This window comes from Lontra canadensis, unplaced genomic scaffold (assembly GCF_010015895.1).
Source record: "Lontra canadensis isolate GAN:19392208 unplaced genomic scaffold, GSC_riverotter_1.0 scaffold30, whole genome shotgun sequence".
Lineage (NCBI taxonomy): Eukaryota > Metazoa > Chordata > Mammalia > Carnivora > Mustelidae > Lontra > Lontra canadensis.
The window spans coordinates 15,129,460-15,148,491 of NW_022631024.1; the positions used below are offsets into that span (position 1 = coordinate 15,129,460).

Genomic DNA, 19,032 nt, shown 5'->3' on the forward strand with positions numbered 1-19,032 from the left:
CTCCCTGCTCAGCGGGGAGCCTGCATTTCCGTTTCCCTCCGCCTGCTGCTTCCCCTTCTTGTGTGCTCGCTCTCTCTCAGATTTAAAAACAAAAAAAAAGCCCAGTTAAGGCTTAAAATTTTTTGTACCTGTTCTTGCCCTGAAGCCTAGTTCCAGCTCTTTCTAACCCCTCAAGTGTCTGGTCAGGGAGAGACAAGCTTTTCCCGGTTCATGGTGATGCAATTCACTCACCACGTGTGAGCCACCTTTGCACTTGTACCCGGAAGAGGCCACGACTGGCCACATCCTCTCTCACCCTGTGTAAGAGATAGACAGGAACTTGAACTGACCTACTGAAAATGAAATAAAGCCTACATTTTATCCTGTGACGTGTCACTTAACGTTTTTGTTTTCCCTAGTTTATTCGGTAACTCTGAACAGTTCAAGCTTGGGAGAAAGGCTGTCCAGCAGCTCGGGGTGTCAGGCACACCACACCCCGGACCAGCTGGCGGGGAGTCTGCGTCACTTGGCCAGTATTTACCTTCAGGTCTGGTCCCCCCTGACCCCCACGCACACAGTAACACTGGAATGGGTGATGGGTTCTGTGCCACAGTTTCACGGATGAAAACTCCAGGGAGAGCTGGGCTTCTTTCTAGCAAGCGTTTGCTCCCGAAGATGACATAGGAAGGGAACTGAGGCAGTGGGAAAACAGGGCTTCCTGCTGACCTTCTGCACCTGAGCAAGGCCGGGCTCCGAGCCAGAAGCCCGCACCATCCGGTGAGGTCCTTGCTGGAGCGCAGTCCACAGGGCTTCTCTGTCAGTGGATCGTTAACACCAACCCCCTTTCAGGACTGAGGACAAGCCAGCTACTTTCTAGAAAGTTCAAACCCAGCATCCCACCCGCTCCCACCATTTCTTAACTGAAGGTGCTCAAGTCCCAAGACAGAACTTTCCAGGTCTGTTCCCAGCTCGTGCAGTTTCCGCTCCGCCCTCATCTACAAAGACTGAACTTGCCAGATGGAAGTCAGGGGACTCCCATGTTCCCTACGGAGGGGTGCCCAGGTGCTGGGGCTGACATCTGAGTCATTAGCCCAATCTGTGACCCCTGGCGACAGGACCACAGGTCAGCTTCTGCTCCACATCAAGAACCTTCCAACATGGGGCACCTGGGTGGCTCAGCCGGTTAAGCCTCTACCTTCCACTCCCGTCATGATCCCAAGGTCCTGGGATCCAGCCCTGCATCAGCCTCCCTGCTCAGGGAGGTCTGCTTCTCCCTCTCCCTATGACCCTCACCCCTACTTATGCTCCTGCTCTCTCTCAAATGAATGAATAAATCTTAAAGCAAAACTTCCAACACTTGCAGCCATCCAAGCTTGGGAGGCCTGGATGCCCTTAAAGAGCCTCTCTGGGGGCCAGGCCCCACAAGACAAAGGGGTCCTGTGGCGGCGGGTGCCAGCTGGTCCTCTGGGCCTGCAAAAAATGGGTCTGTGAGGGGCGCCTGGGTGGCTCAGTGGGTTAAAGCCTCTGCCTTCAGCTCAGGTCATGATCCCAGGGTACTGGGATCGAGCCCCGCATCGGGCTCTCTGCTCGGCAGGGAGCCTGCTTCCTCCTCTCTCTCTGCCTGCCTCTATGCCTACTTATGATCTCTGTCTGTCAAATAAATAAATAAAATCTTAAAAAAAAAAAAATGGGTCTGTGAGCACTTCGGTGCCACAGCCCACAGGCGCTCCCCCCACCCCTGCTGGAGGTGCCACGTACACCAAGGTATGCCTAGTCCCCTGTAGCGCTCTGTGCACCCGGCTGGCACCTCCGCTGAGGCTGTGTCTCTGGACTTGAACTCCAAGGCTGGGTGTCAGGAGCTCCGTGAAGCCCAGTGCTGCTAGGCAGAGAGCAAGAGCCATCGGGAGGCTCAGAGGCCCCGGGTTCGGCTGTGCACCGCATCAGCTGGGTCTTCATTCACAGCTGAAGCGCCTACGACCTACTATGGAGGGTTTTTTCCTCCTTTAAAGAGGTATTCACAAGTGACACACAACATCATTGTAAAATGGTAGCTCTTCTGTAGTTATAAGTAAAAACACTGTTCTTGGCATCCACAGGGTAGACCGGGAGGAGGGCGGCCAGTTTAACTTTTCTAAGTTTCGGGAGTTCTCATTAACAAGAACTGGCAACAAATATAGTTTTTAAAAATATGGCCGAACTTGCCAGACAAGTTCGTCAGGCCCGTTCGGGAATGGCAAGCAGAGGAGGGTCCGTCCGCCTTTGCAAGGCTGGAGGCCTGGCAAGTGAGAAGCTGGAAATACTTCTCTCCTGAGGAAACTCTGTTTCTAACAAATGTCCACAATGTTGCTATTCCCACAGGTCACAATGTTACTGAGATCAAAACCCTTGGGGATTTAAGGCTTATCTGTGACTCGCCTCAGTGTGTCCCCTTTTACACACTCGAGCTTTTATCTAAACACTTCAGTGCCCCTCGCGATGGTCAGCCCATGACAGGTCTGATCACTGCTCCTGCCTCGGTCCCCAGTTATGCCATCTTAGGGACTACGTGCTGAGGACCCGGGCCCGGACTTCTTTGCAGTAAAGACCTCACAGTATATGATATGGTGACCCGGAACTTTAAAAAACAAAAAACACAAAGCCAGCAATGTAGAGTCTGAAAAGTTTCTCATGTTAAAAACCATTTTAAATAAAGTTACTACATTTTCAGTAAAACTTAAGACGTCCTTCCTTGAAACAGAAACACTTGAAATTAAAACATGATTTTTTAAAAAATCATGAGCCCTGGGCCGAGCAGACTGGGAGCTGCCTGCTTCCTCCGCTGAAGGCTCCGGGGGCTGTTCCGAAGTCCACGATCTGTAGGGTCTGATGCCATCAAGCTTCACTGGATGAAAATGGCCCAGGAAAATTCCCGTCCTGTCCCACAGGAAGCGTTTCCTTCAGTCCTCTTCTAGAGGACAGAGCCGGGGGAGGTCCGGGAAGAGAGCTGTGTGCGGAGTTCCGCCTTCTCCGACTGGAAGCAATGACTCCAGGGCGCCATCAGTCATCGTAGTAGTAATCTAACTTGGTGAACACGGTTTTGCAGCCTTTGTCAGAGAAAACTCTCTCCTCTTTGGGGAAAAACGTCATCTCGTCAGCCACTTTGGTTACAATGTCCTCGTCAATTTCAAAGCCTCGGGACTGCATTTCGACTCTGATGCACATTTTTAGATGTTTATATTCCAGGGGGAGGAAGGGAACAAAATAATCAATGAGGTTTCGGTCAATTAGGCTGCTATGCCAGAAGCCACCTGGGAAAAAGAGAAAGGCAGTGTTCGTCACTGTCCACCTCACCCCCCATCCATCCGACACACGTCCACCGGGCGTCTGTTGGGGGCCAGACCTGGAGGCGGAGCCCGCCATCTAGTGAGTCCGGTGTAACCCGGGAGCTCAATGCCTCCACGGAAGCCAAGCACAGGAGCCACGGGCTCGGGCTCAGGGGCGGCCTCTCAGACGCACCTACAGATCCGAAGCAGGAGAGAGGCGCACCAGCCCAGAGTGCCAGGAACACGCAGAGAGGCGGGGCGGTGCGCAGGGAGCGAGGACCAACTTCCCAGGCTGGCAGAGTTTCAGAGAAAGTGCCAGGAGAGATGCTTCCCCAAAGGCCCCTTATCAAGACAAACTCAGGTGTGATTAGCGGCTCTGTTAGGAATATCAAAACACCTTTATGGCTCTTGTCCCTTCAGAAATTCTGAGCGCTTTAGATCTGCGCCCGAAGACAGAGAGCAAATACTATTTCTCATTACAAATCGTAACTGGAGCATCTGCTCTCCTTTCCCAGCAGTGCTTTGCACACAACTGGTGCTCAATAAAGATCTCACTGCCTGGCTGGGGTGAAGTTGGCCGTGGGAGGAAACAAAATGAATGGCCGAGCAGTAACAAGGGGGGCAGCTCCTTTCCTGAAGGCCTGCTCTGCGTCGGGCGAGCCCTGGGCCCTGGGCAGACATGGACGCTGCCCTCAGGGGTTCACAACCCGACAAGGCAGTGCACAGATGATTTCAGATAGTGCCAGGGGCTCTGAGCACCGAGATGGGGCGAGCGGGCAAGGAGGACAGGCTACTTGGCCAGAGTGGGCAGACATGGCCCGGTTGAGGAGGTGACCTCTGGCAGGAACCAGCATGACAAGAAACCGACTATCGGGAGAGTGTTCTGGCAGACAATGATCTCAGATGGGGTCTCCTGAAAAACCATCTACGAACCGCTCCCCAGTTTATACCCTCGGCCTGACTGCCCCACTGGCGCCCCCCACCAGCACCCCACTGGAACGGCCAGCCATCTGCCCCGCATCTCTACAGGGGTGCCTCGCTCACAGTCCACACCTGTCTCCAGCTCGTACCCGGCCCCACACACTTGCAACTCTGCACTCTGTCCCCTGAAGTGGCAGCGCCACCCTTCCACAGCTCAAGCGGGATCCCTGAGTCGGTGCTCTCGCATTCCCACACCAGCCCTTTAGGAAATCTTGTTCTACCTTCTGTAGGTTTGTCCCTTCAAAACACATTCTCACCACGGTGTCTCCCGATTCTACTGGTGGCATGAGGGGCCGGGCCACCAGCATCTGTCCCCCAAGCAGCTGCACAGCTCCCACCCAGGGTCCCTGCCCCGGCTGCCTTCAGTCTACTCTCCCCCCCCCGGCACCCAGCGTGGTCTGGTTAAAACCAAGTCCGGTCATGACACTGTTGCTCAAAACAACCCAGGGGCTCCCTCCTCCTTTGGGAGTCAGACCCAAAGCCTCCCTAGGGCCCTCCAGGTCTTAGATGATCAGCACCCCCAATGCAAGCCTTGCCTCTTATCCAACCCCCTAACCTATTGTTTTTCCAGGACGGCCATAGTCCACACGGTGACCCTGGGCATACCCCCACCTCAATAACCCTGCATGTGCTGTTCCCTCTGATGGAATGCTGTTCCCTCTGATGGAATGCTGTTCCCTGTGGTAGCCACATGGCTCACTCCCTCAGTCCTTGGCTCAGCGCAAGTGTTACCCTCACGGTGAGCCATCCCTGAGCGCGTCACTGAAACCTGCAGCCCATCCTCACTCCGGCACCCCAAACCTCCATCACGGACTTACTTTTTACCTACTGGAGAGGAAGAGATATCTCCACCTTTATATAGATACAGAAATCCATCATCTGACGCCTTTCCTTCCTTATTATTGGGATAAGAATTTGCTTTTGTTCATTGCTAGGAGAATAAGGATTTGCTTTTGTTCATTGTTATGTCCCCTGTTTCTGGACCAGTACCTGCCACCGAGTAGGTGCTCAATGAACACCTGTGCAATGAATGAATGAGTTCAGCCATCTGCCTGGGGCCGCGGTCAGTAAATAGCTGAGCCAAGTCTGCCTGATTCTGAAGCTTATACTCAGGAACTCTTTCTAACTTCCCAGAACGTGGGTCCCAAGCTACCGGCCTCAACTGCTAAAGCATTCAGGCTTAAGGTTTCTAGTGCATGTGTTCGTACTGTTTGGCATGCCAACGAACCACCTAACAGATTACAAAATACCCCGGCTTTCATCAGTAATATTCCACCTACAAACGGACACACAACACCCCATACTGTTCCTGTATTTCTACAGTAGAAGAATTTTCTTGTTTCAAAGGAGAACTTTTGTTTTCTAAGCTCAAAAGGAACCTGAATGGAGCAGACCTAAATGGTAACAGCCCGAGGCTCCCAGGTTACCGGGTGAGTCATTTTGCATCATGGGGAGTTCTCACCGCCAAGGGTTGAAGGTCAAAGGTGTGTGTGTTCCCCGGAAAAATCATGAGCTGGGCAGTGAAAAGCTCAGGCTCTGGGGACCAGAGACACCAAACAGGCTGGGTGGCCTTGGGCAAGCAGCTCCCTCTAGGCCTCCGTTTCCTTGGGGACGATGACAGGTTTTACCCCAAGAGTTAATGTGGAGATCAAAGGAAATCTGCAGGTAGAGAGTTCAACACGGCGCCCAGTGCAGAACACCGGCCCACTGCTGCTTGGCTCTTGATCTCGTGCACAGAATCTCAGAGCTCCAGGACAACACGCAGGGAGGAAGGGACCCGACAGATCCTCTCCTCTGGAGGCACCCCAACAGCCTTCCTTGCTTACCTGCTGCTTTTCTTCCATAAAGGAAAAGGATTTAGCTAAAGAAAACAAAGAACTAATTTGTAAGTCCTTGATGATCAGGACTGTCCCTCTTTGTTTAAAACAGCACTTTCCAAACTTCAGGGGTTAGGAGAGTCACCTAGAGTTTAACACAGAGTCTTCTGAGAAATTCTGCCTCAGTAGATCGGGGAAGGGACTGAGAATCGGCGCTGCTAGCCAGCTCCCAGGCCATGGCCAGGCCGAGGACCTACAGCTCAGGGACGCAGGATCGCGAATGTGACGGGTTAGGAGCGCCGGCACTTACTATTCTTGTTATTGAAGGCCGACACGGACAAGGCTGGCTCCATGTCTTTGAGCTTGATCTCCTCCCTCTGCTTCCCACTTCTCCAGAAATCTAAAGCCACATCTGTGATCCTTTCAGCTCCAGCATTGCTACAACAGAATTCCGGGGAGTGAGGACTGGATTTTGTGCCGAAGCCCACGACGTGGGCTCAAAGAGTTCTTCAAGCAGGTCCCGGCCCCGACCTTACCTGAGAAATATGAATATGGCTTTCTGGTAAGAGACCCCGTCCAAGTGGTCATAATAGTCTAGGAAAGGCTTGATGGCATCTATGAGGCCAGCATGCATCTTGTCCATCTCATCGAAGATGAAGATGGACCTCGCGCAGGCACTCACGTTGCCGCGGATCCACAACTGTAACTGGTCCTGAATGACAAGGGGCAAAAGCCACTCAAAGTTCTCAGTAAGTGCAGCACACACGTGGTGCAAGCATCAGCGCTACAACTGTTTGCACGATGGCCCGGTTCACGGAGTGTTTGCTGGGTGTATGGCACCGTGCGAAGAACTTAACACACACAAGCTTCTTGGTTCCTCACAACTCCCCACAGTGTGCTTTACCATACCCATTTTACAGATAAAGAGGCTGAGGCACAGAGCTTCCTCATCTTGCCCAAGATTACAAAATTAGTATGCGGTAGAGCCGGGATGTGAACCCGGCTCTGCCAGGTTCCAGAGCCCCACGTTGATTGTTGTGTGGATATCCTAGTGGTGCTGTGTCACTCAGTTGCTAGTCCTTGTCATTAAAATGGCGACATTAATAGGTATCCTGTGTACACCGGCCTTCTTCAATCCCAAGACTACACAGCTCCCAGGTGGGAGAGTTAGGACTCACAAACAGGTGTGTCTGCCGCCAAAGCCCAGGCTGTTACTAATCAGTGAGTTAAACTGTACAAGCAGTTTGCAACACTTCGGCCAAACAACCTCAGGCATTTCTAGAAATGTCTCCTCTTTTACAAAATGAGTTACAGGTCATGATCTTTAGGTTGGATGTGATGACATCCACGTCTAACCCCACTTACTAAAAAGAGTATTCCTGTAGAGTCCGTTTTCAGCAACCACCACGGAGCTCGGAAGGTGTAACCACTCCACACAACCTCAAACCCTCCCTAACTTCCACACCTTTCAAAGGGAACCTACGTGTGTAGAAGAGAGACTCAGGGCTCACTCACTCCAACACGGAATTCCCAAAACCCCCCCCCCCCCCCAAAGACACCACCACCCCAGCATCATCCAGGAAGGATTCCAAAATTCTGCTCTTGCCTTATACAGCGTGATGTTGGAGACGTGTGGAAAGTGCAGCGTGGCCACAAACAGGTGGACATAGTCACTGTTCAGACCACCCTCGTAAATATTCTCCGCGATGATCTTGCTGACAAAATTTTTGCCCGTGCCCGTCCACCCGTGCAGAGAGAGGGTGAGGGGTTTCTTCGGCTTCGGGTTGCTTATGAAGCCGGACACAGCATTTAAGATGACTTTCTTTGCAAGATGCTGTCCGAAGAGCTTGCTGTCCAGATCCTTCTGCAGCGCTGGGAGAAACAAAGCTAGTCAGGGAGGGAGTGTCTGCGCGTCTGCCAAAGCCCAGCCGAGTGTACAGGCCGTGAGAGCCCGCAGAACCTGCTAAGCTCGCCGAGCGCGGGGTGAAACGCTGACGTAGGTCCGCACTGGGCCCGCAGGTGGCGGTGGGTCTGGAGGCCTCCCCCGGCCCGCCCTGCCGCTTCTCCGCCCCCCGCTCCGCAGGGCTGCGGTTCGGCCGCCGCCCAGGGCGCGGGAAGACTTCCCACCGCCCCTCCTGCCTCTGGCTGGGAAGAAGCGAAACTCTCGGCGGAGGAAGCGGCCCGGCCCACAGCCCCCCTGCTCGGGTCTCCGGCCAAATCCGGTCCGTCCATGATCGTGGCCTTGAGCCGGGCACCACCCGGCCCGGGCCGCTCCGGCTGCGGCTCCGACCCCCGGCCCCGGCCCCCGCCGGCCGCCCGACCCCCGCCTCCGACGCTCGCCCCGCCCGTCCTACCTTCCCGGCTGAGGCTCCGCTTCTGGCCGCAGCACTCCGTGAAGAGGCAGTAGAGACGCGGGTAGATGTAGCCGGTGAGGACGCCGGCCAGGGCCAGTCCCAGGCTGATGGGCTCCACCGCCCGCACCGCCAACGGCGCCAGCAGCAGCAGGCCCAGCGCGGCCCGGCCCAGCTTCATGCCCGGACCCGCGCCTCCCTGCGCGTTCTCGCGCTGCCCCGGGCCGCGGCTACGGCCAGAATGCACTTCCGGTTCCTCCCTGCCGTGGCCGCCATCTTTGTGCGGGGCGGGTCTCTTTACGCCGTCGCGGCCGCCATCTTTGTGTCGGGCGGAGCCCCTTCCGGCTTCGGGTAGGTGAGCGCGGGAGGCCGCTGTGGGCGTGTTTTTGTTTTTGTTTTTTTCAAAGACTGTTTTCCGGGAACGAATTTAGATATACAGAAAAATGAAGACTGTATAACTCTGTACCTTCCCACGCAATTCCCCGTATTAACATATTAGTGTGTTACATTTGTTAAAATTAATGAACCTGTATTGATACCACGAATGTTTGTTCATTTTTCCTTAGTTTTTACCTGATGTCGCATGTCTGATCTAGGTCCCATCCAAGATACATTCTATTTCGTTCTCATGTCTCCTCAGGCTCCTCCTTGGCTAAGACTGTTTCTCACGCTCTCCTTGGTTTTGATGGCCTTGACAGTTTCGGGGAGGCTAGTCAAATCTTTAGTTGGCTTCCCCACTATCCGGATGTGATGTTCTTATGCTTGGACTGGGGATAGGAGTGTTGGGGCGGAACATGCTCTACACAGGCAGAGTGCTATCACGACATATGAAGGATACATACCAGCAACGTGATTTATGACTGTTGCTGACCTTCACCACCTGGATGAGGCAGTGTTCCTCCGATTTTGCCACGGAAAGTTACTTGCCCTCACTCAGCCATTCATCCATGGTTTTGAGGACTGCCGGTGTGTTGGGTTATGGACTAGACCCTGAGGATTAGAGGAGAAAAAAAAGACATCCCTGATTCCTGCCTTCACTGATCATGCATTCTAATGGCGAAAGGAATACAAAAATAAAAACTATCTCCATTTTACAGATGAGAAAACAGGCTCAGAGAAAGAGAGATTTGTCTGAGGGTATAGTGGGGGGTGAGCAGAGCTCAGCTCTGACTCTAAAGCCAAAGTCCTCTAACCACAACACCCACTCTAAAAATCAGCCCAGAGGTCAACCAACCTGCTCATCCTTTCTCCTCTTGACCTGTGTTAAGTGCCTCAGGAAAATGACAGCCCAGGGGGCACCGCCCCCCCCCCCCCCGGCCCACGGGTTGGAGCCTGTGCACATCTCTTAAACTCAATGAGAAAAATCTCTTCAGTAACTGGGTTCTGCATTTGAGCTGCCCATGCCCCAGGCTCCCAACACATTACCTAGTGCTGGTAGAAGGAGACGCAGTTCAAACAGGAAGGTTGGATTTGTTTCATATTTAATACTTGTGCTGAAAATGATACAAATTTTTTCTTTCTTATTGAAAAGGAATAGGTAACTTTGTAAAAGTCAGAAAATGCCAGTGTCCCTTTGATCCCATCCTAGGTTTTTCTGCTGTCAGCTGGATCCAGCATAAACAGTGAAGGATGCATTTCTGAACTCCAGATATTGGAAAGTAGAAGACACGATTGCATATATAATAATGAACAGCACAATCTAAAGGGTTTTATCTCACTTTGAACACAGCCGTTTCCTCCTGACCGGGGGCCAATATTAAGAGAAAGTCAACATATTTACAAACGAGACTTAATAATGCTCACAAGAATAGAGTTTGCCCACAAATAGGGAAACTACACATTGTTTTGTTTCAAAAGGTTATAAATGTGGTGCCTGAAAAATCCAGCAGGTAAGCAGCGGGCTAAGAGGGTCTGTTTTGGGAACGGTCGGCTAGCAAATGAGCAAACTTCTGTCCAGGAAGCCTTTTTGTCGGCGGGGTGGGGTGTGGTGGGGGCGTGGGTAATGGAAGGGACGGCGCTATTTATATCCCATTCTGCACTTTTCCCTTTCGCCGACCTTAGTACCGTCTGTTCATCTTCTTGAACTTCTCATAGTGATAGTCGTCGGTGGCCTTCTCAGTAGCGGGCCGCTTGCGGTTAGGAGGGGATCCTGCAAAGGAAAAGAGGAAAAGCCATGGGCCATGCTGGAAACTGCTGAGAGGTTCTGCTTAGGCTGGAACCACGCTGGTCTCATTACCCACAGGAGCCCCAGGTGCTACCACGGTGAACAGGAACATAGTAGGGCCTCAGTGAATACTTGTTACTGAGTGAATGAAAATAAACAGAGGTTGGAGTCAGGTGACCGTATGGTGGCCTAGGCTGACATAGCAACAGACAAGGTGACCAGTCGGAGGGTGTTTTCAACTGCAGTGAGAGTGTGATTGTGCACGAAGCCTGGTGCCTGACACTTTCAGATACAACTTCTTTTCCCCATTCACCACAATTCTAACGGGGGCCTGTTGCCATCACTGTCCAGAGAGCTTAGGTGACTTCCTCACTGCTGCTCGGGAAGGGAAGGGACGTTGAGATTGGAACCCGAGTCTGGTGACTCCAAAGTCCTTGCTTACCATGTGTGAATGACACAAAGCTCTAGGAATTGAAGACTATGCAACTGGGAAGTTACAGAAAATAATTTCTCAAGAGGGAGGGAAGGGAAAACAGTCTGGATTTTCCAGAAGCCTCAGCAACTTCTGCATGTTACCAGGATCGTCCCGTTGTTGATAAAAAAGGAGACACCCCCCGGTGCTGGCGAGCATGAGGGAAAGGGGCGCAGGTGGACGCTGCCAGCGGAGGAACAAATCACCACACGCCTAGAGGAGCGTTTGGCAACTTCGTGGCATGGAGCAAAGGACATGATACAGGCAAAACAGCCTTTAAATCGGGAAAAATGAGAAACAACCTAAGTGTCCAACCAGAGGGAACCACAGTAAATCCACACAACAGAACATGAGGTGGCCACTGAACGGGCAACTATGTATTTACTGTCACGGAGAGACATGCAGGGCACACTACCGAGTAAAACACTGTGAGATCTTATTAAATATGTATCCACTGTATATTTCTATATACGTACTTTTTTTTAAGTCTGGAAGGTTATCCATAAAAACGTCAACAGCGCTCATCTTTGGGTGATGTTGTGAGTAACATTCAATGTATTTTGATTATTGAAGTCAATAATTTTTGATAACTGAAATTTCTAAGTCTCTATTGTAATTTGATAGCCCAGAGAATCTTCAGAGCGACCCCAAATGGTTGGTTTTATGATGGTCCCCATTAGCAGGTGAGTAAATGGAGGCTTGGAAAAGGGAAGGCAATGGCCACGGTCCGCAGCATGGAGTAGAATCGGCTGCCTTGGCCCCAAAGCCCACCTTTTACCCCTGCAGAGGCCACCCTGCCTCCACCGGCCCTGATGACTGCTCCAGGCGGCCCCTGCTGTACTCACGTTCGGGCTCTGGCTTCTCCGTGTCCCCCACTCTCAAGGGTCGGGCTTTGGGCTCTTCTTTGTTTCTCCGTATGGGGGCATTGAGCTCCTCGTGATAAACTGGATCAAAAAGAGCCCAGGAGACACTTGAGACAAAATACAGGAGCCAGGGGACCTCCCCAGTGGGGCAGGGCTACTTCCCCAGAAAAGCTTACATCGGTTGTGCTGCACGTAATTCACGGCCATGTTCGTGGGCACGAAAGATGTCTCGCTGTCTTTCTTCTTGTTCTGCTGCTCTGCCAGCAGACGGGCCTTGGCATCCTCCGTGGAAATGATGTTTTTTATTTTAGCACTGTGGGGAGAAAGGGGCCGTGCTGTGTATTAGACCTTCTTACCTCTGGTCCTCAGACAGAATTCACGGTCAGACTGGAAGCCACCACCGTGTAAGGAGATCTGCTCTTGGAGCACAGTGCTCTACAGCTGACCTACCACTCTCCTACACACGTGTTCTCATGTGTTCTCACAGCTGTCGGAGATGCAGGACGTACTGTCCTCTTCTGATCAAGAGGAAACTAAGCCTCAGAGAAGAAAAAAGAATTGTCTAGGGTTCAGAGCTAGTAAGGCTGGAAAAGAGGTGAGAACCCAGAAGTCTCCTCACTTCCTACTACACCCAAGGAGGATTCTGACCATCCCATTTCTTCCATGACGATCCCATGGTAGAACAGATGTTTTGCAAAAAATAAAAAGGAGGATCATGGGGTGGGTAAACCTTTAACATTGCTCCTGCTAGAATAAAAGAGAGGAAGATAAAGGTCTGATAAGAACAGCTAAAGGACTGTGAAAAGAGATTAAATAAAAATAAACACCTGTATACAAATATCGAGTCACTATGCTGTGTACATGAAACCAATATAATGTTACACGTTAATTATATCTCAATAAACAAAACATCTCACTTTTGCGTTCAGGAGACTTTCCTTTAAGTCTGACAACACTGACCAAATCCTTCAGAGACACTGTGGGCACACGTATCTCAGCTTGCCGGAGAAATAGAGTTATTATTTGTGGCTTTCCAAGGAGACAGGCAAGACACAGTCCCCTTCACTGGAAACCAGAGCGCTCTTCGGGGGGCTAGGGCAGGAGAGGGACCAGACCAGGGGTCTGAAACATACTCGATGCCAAGGTCCACCTCGGGGATGCCACTGAGCATCTGGTTGGAAAGCATCTCTTCGGTCTTCTTTGCTGAGGAAACGCGGATGTTTTCTGGAAGTTCGTAAAGACAGTCCTCTGCATTCTTCGGCTTGACTTTCTGTTCCTCGTGTTCCACAATCCCCTTCCTCTTCTTCAGCTCTGTCTCAATGTACTTCATCCTGAAACGAGAAAGTCACAGACCTCAGGGAGAGGCAGGAGACTCACAAAACTTGTCTTGAAAATTAGTCATTCCTGGGGCGCCTGGGTGGCTTCGTTGGTTAAGCCTCTGCCTTCAGCTCAAGTCATGATCTCAGGGTCCTGGGATCAAGCCCTGCATCGAGCTCCCCGCTGCCTTTGGATAATTCTAGAAATGTCATCTAAAACTAAATATCTTACACTCTAGTTGCAGCCAACTCCGAATCGCTAATACCCAGACTGATACCTACATGTCAGCATCCTCATCCCTTCGGTTGGTTTCTGCAGAAAATGATGTTCCCAGGTGGAGATCTTCCTCCTCACTGATCCTAAGGGGAGAAGCAATGAAGCGAAGTCTTAAAGTTACAACTCAGTGAGGCTGCGATCGATATTATACAAATAAAACACATACAGACAGTACGTCCCACTTATGGTTGGGAAAAAATATATAAGTGATATGGAAATAGAAGAAATAGAAGCAAGCAAATTTGTCCTCTGGAGATTTCTCTGGGGAATGAGTAGATACTTTTATTTCTTGCTTTTCTATTATTTTGTAATTGCATTTTTGCGTTTCTTAAGAAAGAAAAACGTTTAAAAAAAAAAAAGAAAAACAAAACTTCCACATAGGTTTGAAACACACTAAACAATTCACCTTTATGAAAGGAGAATGGCCACAGCGCACTAAACTAACTTTTCAAGCGTTTTTGCTTTTGGGGTGCTTGGGTGGCTCAGTTGATTGAACATCTTTTTCTTTTTTTTTTTAAGATTTATTTGAGAGAGAGAGCGAGCGAGCAGGGGGAGGGGCAAAGGGAGAGGCAGACCCCCCGCTGAGCAGGGAGCCCGATGCGGGACTGGATCCCAGGACCCTGGGATTATTACCTGAGCTGAAGGCAGCCGCTTCACTGATGCAGCCACCCAGGCACCATGAGCATCTGACTCTTGATTCCAGCTCAGGTCCTGATCTCGGGGTCGTGGGTTCCAGCCCCACACTGGGATCCACGCTTAGAAGGGAATCCGCTTGAGATCCTCTCTCTCCCTCTCCCTCCACCCTTCCCCCAGCGCATGCGTGGGCGTACACTTTCTCTCTCAAATAAAGAAATAAAATTTAAAGAAAGAGTTTTGCTTTCACTTGGTTTTAAGCTAGCTTTTTATAAAGCACGAAGTATACTTCAGGATGTCCCACTAAAGCTGCTGTTACAGGCCCCCACTATCTGGGGTCACATAGACCCAGGCAGAGGCTACAGGTCAGTGTGTGTCTCCATGAGGTCTGCGCTTACTTATCTTTGCCTCTTTCCTTCAGTTTCTTCATGTCCACCATACCGCCTGTCTTCATCTGAAAGGGATCATCCTGCAGAAAGTCAGATGAGCAGAACACACAGCTGAGAGGAAGCATCTATATTATTGGGAATGGACTTTTTTTTGTTTTAACATAGTCACCCACTGGAGAGTAGCGACAGCTCCCCATTACCCAGGGAGGCCCCCACAACTCACCACTAGGGTGGTCTCTTCTTGTACCTTTTCTCCCACCAGCAGGGCCACAGCACTGAGCAAAAACAAAAAGGAAGAGTGACAGAGAGGAAGAGTGAGTGAGTGAGAGATAGAGATAGAAATTGCATAACTGAGATAGGAGGAAATACACTTAGAAAGTTTGTATGTCGCAACATTAGAGCAAAGGCAGGATCTGAGGAGTGGGCACCAAAGACAATTGGAAAAGCCTACAAGCATAAAACAGAGTTCAGCAAGCACTTCAGACGGTGAATGGGGGGGGGTGCAGTGAAGCTGTATACTCTCCTTCAAGGCCATTGATATTATTTGGGCTTGGCAATCTCATTAAGATTTTGCCTTTGGGGGGCGCCTGGGTGGCTCAGTGGGTTAAAGCCTCTGCCTTCGGCTCAGGTCATGATCCCAGAGTCCGGCGATCGAGCCCCGCATCGGGCTCTCTGCTCAGCAGGGAGCCTGCTTCCTCCTCTCTCTCTCTGCCTGCCTCTCTGCCTACTTGCCTACTACTGTCTGTCAAATAAATAAATAAAATCTTTAAAAAAAAAAGATTTTGCCTTTGGGGAACACGAAGCTGAAGACAAATGTAGAAAAAAGTACCTATTGCACTCCTGTTTGGTGAACATTTACAAATGACTTACTGTCCCCTACAAATGACCCCTAAGTAGGAGATTAGTTAAAAAATTATGGCACATGTACGTGGTGGGCTAATATGCAGCCACTAAAAAAGATTTTGGAAAAATAAACCACATAATGCCCGAAATGTGAAAGTGAGTTGAAAAACAGCATAGAAGTACTCACAACCTTTACAAGAGAAAGAAAACAGATCAGCCAGAACATTAAGTGTTAATACTGGTTACCTGTGGATGGGAGAATTATGGGTGCTGCTTATTTTCTTGATTACACTTTTCTAAATTTTCCAAACTCTTAACAACCAACGGGCATTTCACAATCAGGGGCAATAAAAATAGGAGTTAATCACTCGCTTCTGCTCCTCTGGGGTAAAACTCAAGACCACACAGCTCAGGCCATCTCCTGGTTAAACGTCTTTAAACAACGGTGGCATAAATAAAAAATAAAATAAAACAAAATAAAGAGGGGTGGACTCCTTTGAGGGCAGTGGAAGGTGTACAGAGTGTTAAGAGAAGGAGCTATGCCTGAGTTGTGATGGCGACTGAGGCAGGGGCGTGTCTCTGTCATCTCCACCTCCTCCTCCTCCCGGTCCCCCGGCGCGATACCCACCTCACCCCGTTGGGCCTCTTCCTCAAGTTCTGCACCTCGCGGGTCTCTTCTAGTTTTAATCTGAAAAAAAGGCAACGCACAGACTGAGAGACCCTCCACGGAACTCAGACTCAAAAGGCAGGCTCTATTGGCACCCCTGCCCAGACGCTAAGCCGCCAGCACAATGGTCCGGAAGGCGACCTTGAGCTTAGACCCACTGGGTGTCAGAGCCACCGTGCATCGTGGGGACACCGCTCCCAACTGCGCGGCCTTGAGGCGGCGGCGTCATCCCCTAGGAGCTTCAGTTTTTGTCTGCAGAGAGGGACAACAATCTCGGCTCACAAAGAGGAGCCTGGCGGGTGGTAAGTCCCACAGCCGGCTCTCTCTTCCTGCCCCTTGCACGTCCCACCCCAAACGCACCGAACCTCCTCTGAGTCCTGCTCATCTTCCTCCGACTCTGAGTCTGCCCGGCGCCGGCGGAAACTCTTGCCGGTGACCGGCATGGTGGCGCCGGCCCCGCCGTCCCGCCGCCGAGCCCCAGTACCGTGGCCGGGATTACTTCCGGCGCGCAGCAGTGACGTCAGAGCGCACCCCGCCTGGCCCCGCCCCTTTCTCGCCTGGCCCCGCCCCCGGCCCTCACTGCCCGCCTGGCCCCGCCCCCATCCGTGGCGTCCCCCTCTCCTGATTGGGCTTCTGCGGGGGAGGAGGCGGGGCGCGGCCTGCTGGCCCCACGGCCCTGCGCTGTGCAGCTGTGAGTGCGCTTGACTGACAAGCGGTGGCGGCGCGGTTGCGACTGCAGGTGAGTTCCGGGCCGCCGCCGGCTGCTTCGGGGGGCCGGGCCTCTCCGAGCAGGGGCTACCCCAGCCTGGCTCCGGGCCGGCTGGGGCCTGGCTCTGCCAGGTGCGCAGAACGCCGCTGCCAGGTGAGCGGAGCCCGGGACCCCCGGCCGCCGCCGCCCTCTCCCCTCCTCCGGCCGGCGCTCAGGGGTGTCCTCTGGGGCCCTGATGCCCCACTTGGAGCCCTGGGGGGGCTCGCTGCTTCTCCGGAACAGGGACCGCCATCTCTTTTATTTCTGCGGAGCCTGACCCAGCGTTGAAAGCACGAGTGTGGCGTCTCGGGGCTCTGACTTATTCCCCCAGGGTCTGGGCCCTGACGTGCATTTTTTTCTTTAGGGATAAAAGATGACCACTTCTTAGCAGTGGTGAATTAACGTGCTGGCGCCGGCTGCCCCGCTAATGATGGCCTCCAGCCACTTCGTCCCCGCGTCCGATGTTTTGAACCCGCTCCGGAGGGTTTGAGGGGAGAGGGCCCCTCCTCGTGTGCTTGCCGGCCGCCTCCCCGGACCTTCGGGGGCCTTGTTTTTCGTCCTCTGTCACGAGGACTGTCGCTCTGCCTTCTGCCTTTTCCACCCCGAGGATGCTGTGAGGATTAAGTTTATTTGAAAACAAACAGGCAGCAACGAACGCTTAGGAGAGAACTAAATGTATCAATGATGGTTTACAGGACTTTTAGGAACCTCTTACATAGTTTTCCTTTTCTCTGTATAGGCCGGTCCTTTTCTTTGAAAGCACAGCCTCTCATTAAGCGCTACTATGTGGCAGGCACTGGGCTAAGCATTATCTCCTTGAACTCCCACCGCAAGCCTATGAAGTAGATCGAGTTATCGTTCATTCTGCAAGTGAGGAGACTTTGGTTCACAGAGGCCATAGGAGCCTAAGGTTAAACAGCTGGAAGGTGGGGCAGGGGTCCGTGGCAGGCCCGCCTCTGCTACAGGTTGTGCAGGATACCTAGACAGGAGAAGCTCAGTAAACGTTTGCTGCAGCTGCGGGTATTACAGCCCATTGGCTGGGGGGAAGGGCTGACGGAGACTGTGTTGATTTCCTCTTCTGGAAGACCATGCAGACGCAGGGCAGCACTTTCTGGAATACCTTCCTTTTCTCTGGAACAGTCCCTCCTGAGATTGCTGTTCTATCCCTTGGACCGAGACAAATGAACTCAGGACTTCTTGGAACAGCTTTTTGGCCTTGGTCAAAAGCCATAAATTCAGATCTCCAAGTCTTGCCTTCTGCAGTCTGGTTCAGCCAACCCCAGATGCACCTGGGAATCCCTGAACGCCCTGTCCCTGCTGGCTGAAGGGGAGGCTCCCCGGGATTGCTGCAGGAACCCAAGGGGTCCGTGTCTGCAGATGTCACCCTTCCAGAGGTGACTCTGATTTTGCCCACCCAGCAACCCTCCCACTAGGAGGTACTGGACAGCACCAGGGAGAGGGCCAGAAGGCCAAGGACATTTCTGGACCCTTCTTCTCCTCTGCCATCCCAGGGAAGAGCGTCTGGTACAAATGAGCGGGGGGCCAGAGTGCCCAGTGCTCCTCACCCCTTGGGTTGTGGCTGGTCTCACTGAGACCTGTTTAGCAAAAGCAGTGTTGGAAAAGTAGCAGCTGTGAATGGGTTAAGGGGTAAGGGGCTTCAGACTCTCCAAGTCTCGCTGGGCCTTTTTCGGGGGTTGGGGGTGGGTTAGATGAAACGGCTTCTCAGAGGGAGCCGCCGGGAAATGTGGGTTCTCTTCAGTTCAGAGATGTGTCATGCTGTAGTTTGGAGAGTTTGGTTGTTTAAGGAAATGTACGCATTTGGCTTGAATTTGGGTTGGTTTGCGAGCTCCTTCCTGGAGCCTGGCTTGTTTCAGGGTTCAGTGAACGTTAATGTCTAAGTAGACTTGGGACAGAGCAAAGCAATTGCAGTTTGCAGCCTGGCTTAGTTAAGTGTTCAGTAAAAGTTTGTTGGACTAATTTACTTACTCAGATATTCACTGAGCTTTTGCTATATGGAGCAGGCACTGTTCTAGGTGCTTGAAGTATGACAGGGAGCAAAAGAGATTAAAGATCCTTGATCTAGTGGACTTTCTTTCTTTCTTTTTAAATTTTATTTATTTATTTGAGAGAAAGAGAGAGAAAATGAGAGCATGAGTGGCGGGGTTGGGGGAAGCAGAGGGAGAGGGATAAGCAGACTCCCCGCTGAGCACAGGGCTCGATCCCCCCACCC

General features: G+C 51.9%; 3 protein-coding genes across 6 annotated transcripts in view; 1 reads left to right on the forward strand and 2 right to left on the reverse strand.

Moving 5' to 3' along the window:
• Window positions 1–2,626: 2,626 nt before the first annotated feature.
• On the reverse strand, window positions 2,627–8,661 carry TOR1A (torsin family 1 member A). The gene is made up of 5 exons (XM_032866067.1): window positions 8,434–8,661; window positions 7,686–7,951; window positions 6,616–6,791; window positions 6,390–6,517; window positions 2,627–3,266 (listed from the first exon to the last, which is right to left on the reverse strand). The coding sequence occupies exons 1-5, from the start codon at window positions 8,609–8,611 to the stop codon at window positions 3,016–3,018; spliced, it is 999 nt and encodes a 332-aa protein (XP_032721958.1). The 5' UTR covers window positions 8,612–8,661; the 3' UTR covers window positions 2,627–3,015.
• Window positions 8,662–9,894: 1,233 nt separating this feature from the next.
• Window positions 9,895–16,544, reverse strand: CUNH9orf78 (chromosome unknown C9orf78 homolog). The gene is made up of 9 exons (XM_032866068.1): window positions 16,415–16,544; window positions 16,016–16,075; window positions 14,768–14,819; window positions 14,554–14,624; window positions 13,528–13,605; window positions 13,063–13,260; window positions 12,106–12,242; window positions 11,912–12,010; window positions 9,895–10,579 (listed from the first exon to the last, which is right to left on the reverse strand). Exons 1-9 carry the CDS (start codon window positions 16,495–16,497, stop codon window positions 10,488–10,490), a joined length of 870 nt encoding a protein of 289 aa, XP_032721959.1. The 5' UTR covers window positions 16,498–16,544; the 3' UTR covers window positions 9,895–10,487.
• Window positions 16,545–16,730: 186 nt separating this feature from the next.
• USP20 (ubiquitin specific peptidase 20) overlaps window positions 16,731–19,032 on the forward strand; it is a 41,257-nt gene continuing 38,955 nt past the window's right edge. For 3 of the 4 annotated variants that reach the window (XM_032866070.1, XM_032866069.1, XM_032866073.1), the window contains exon 1: window positions 16,731–16,793. The gene's annotated coding sequence lies outside the window, so the exon portion shown is untranslated. The other variant, XM_032866071.1, reaches the window with a different exon arrangement.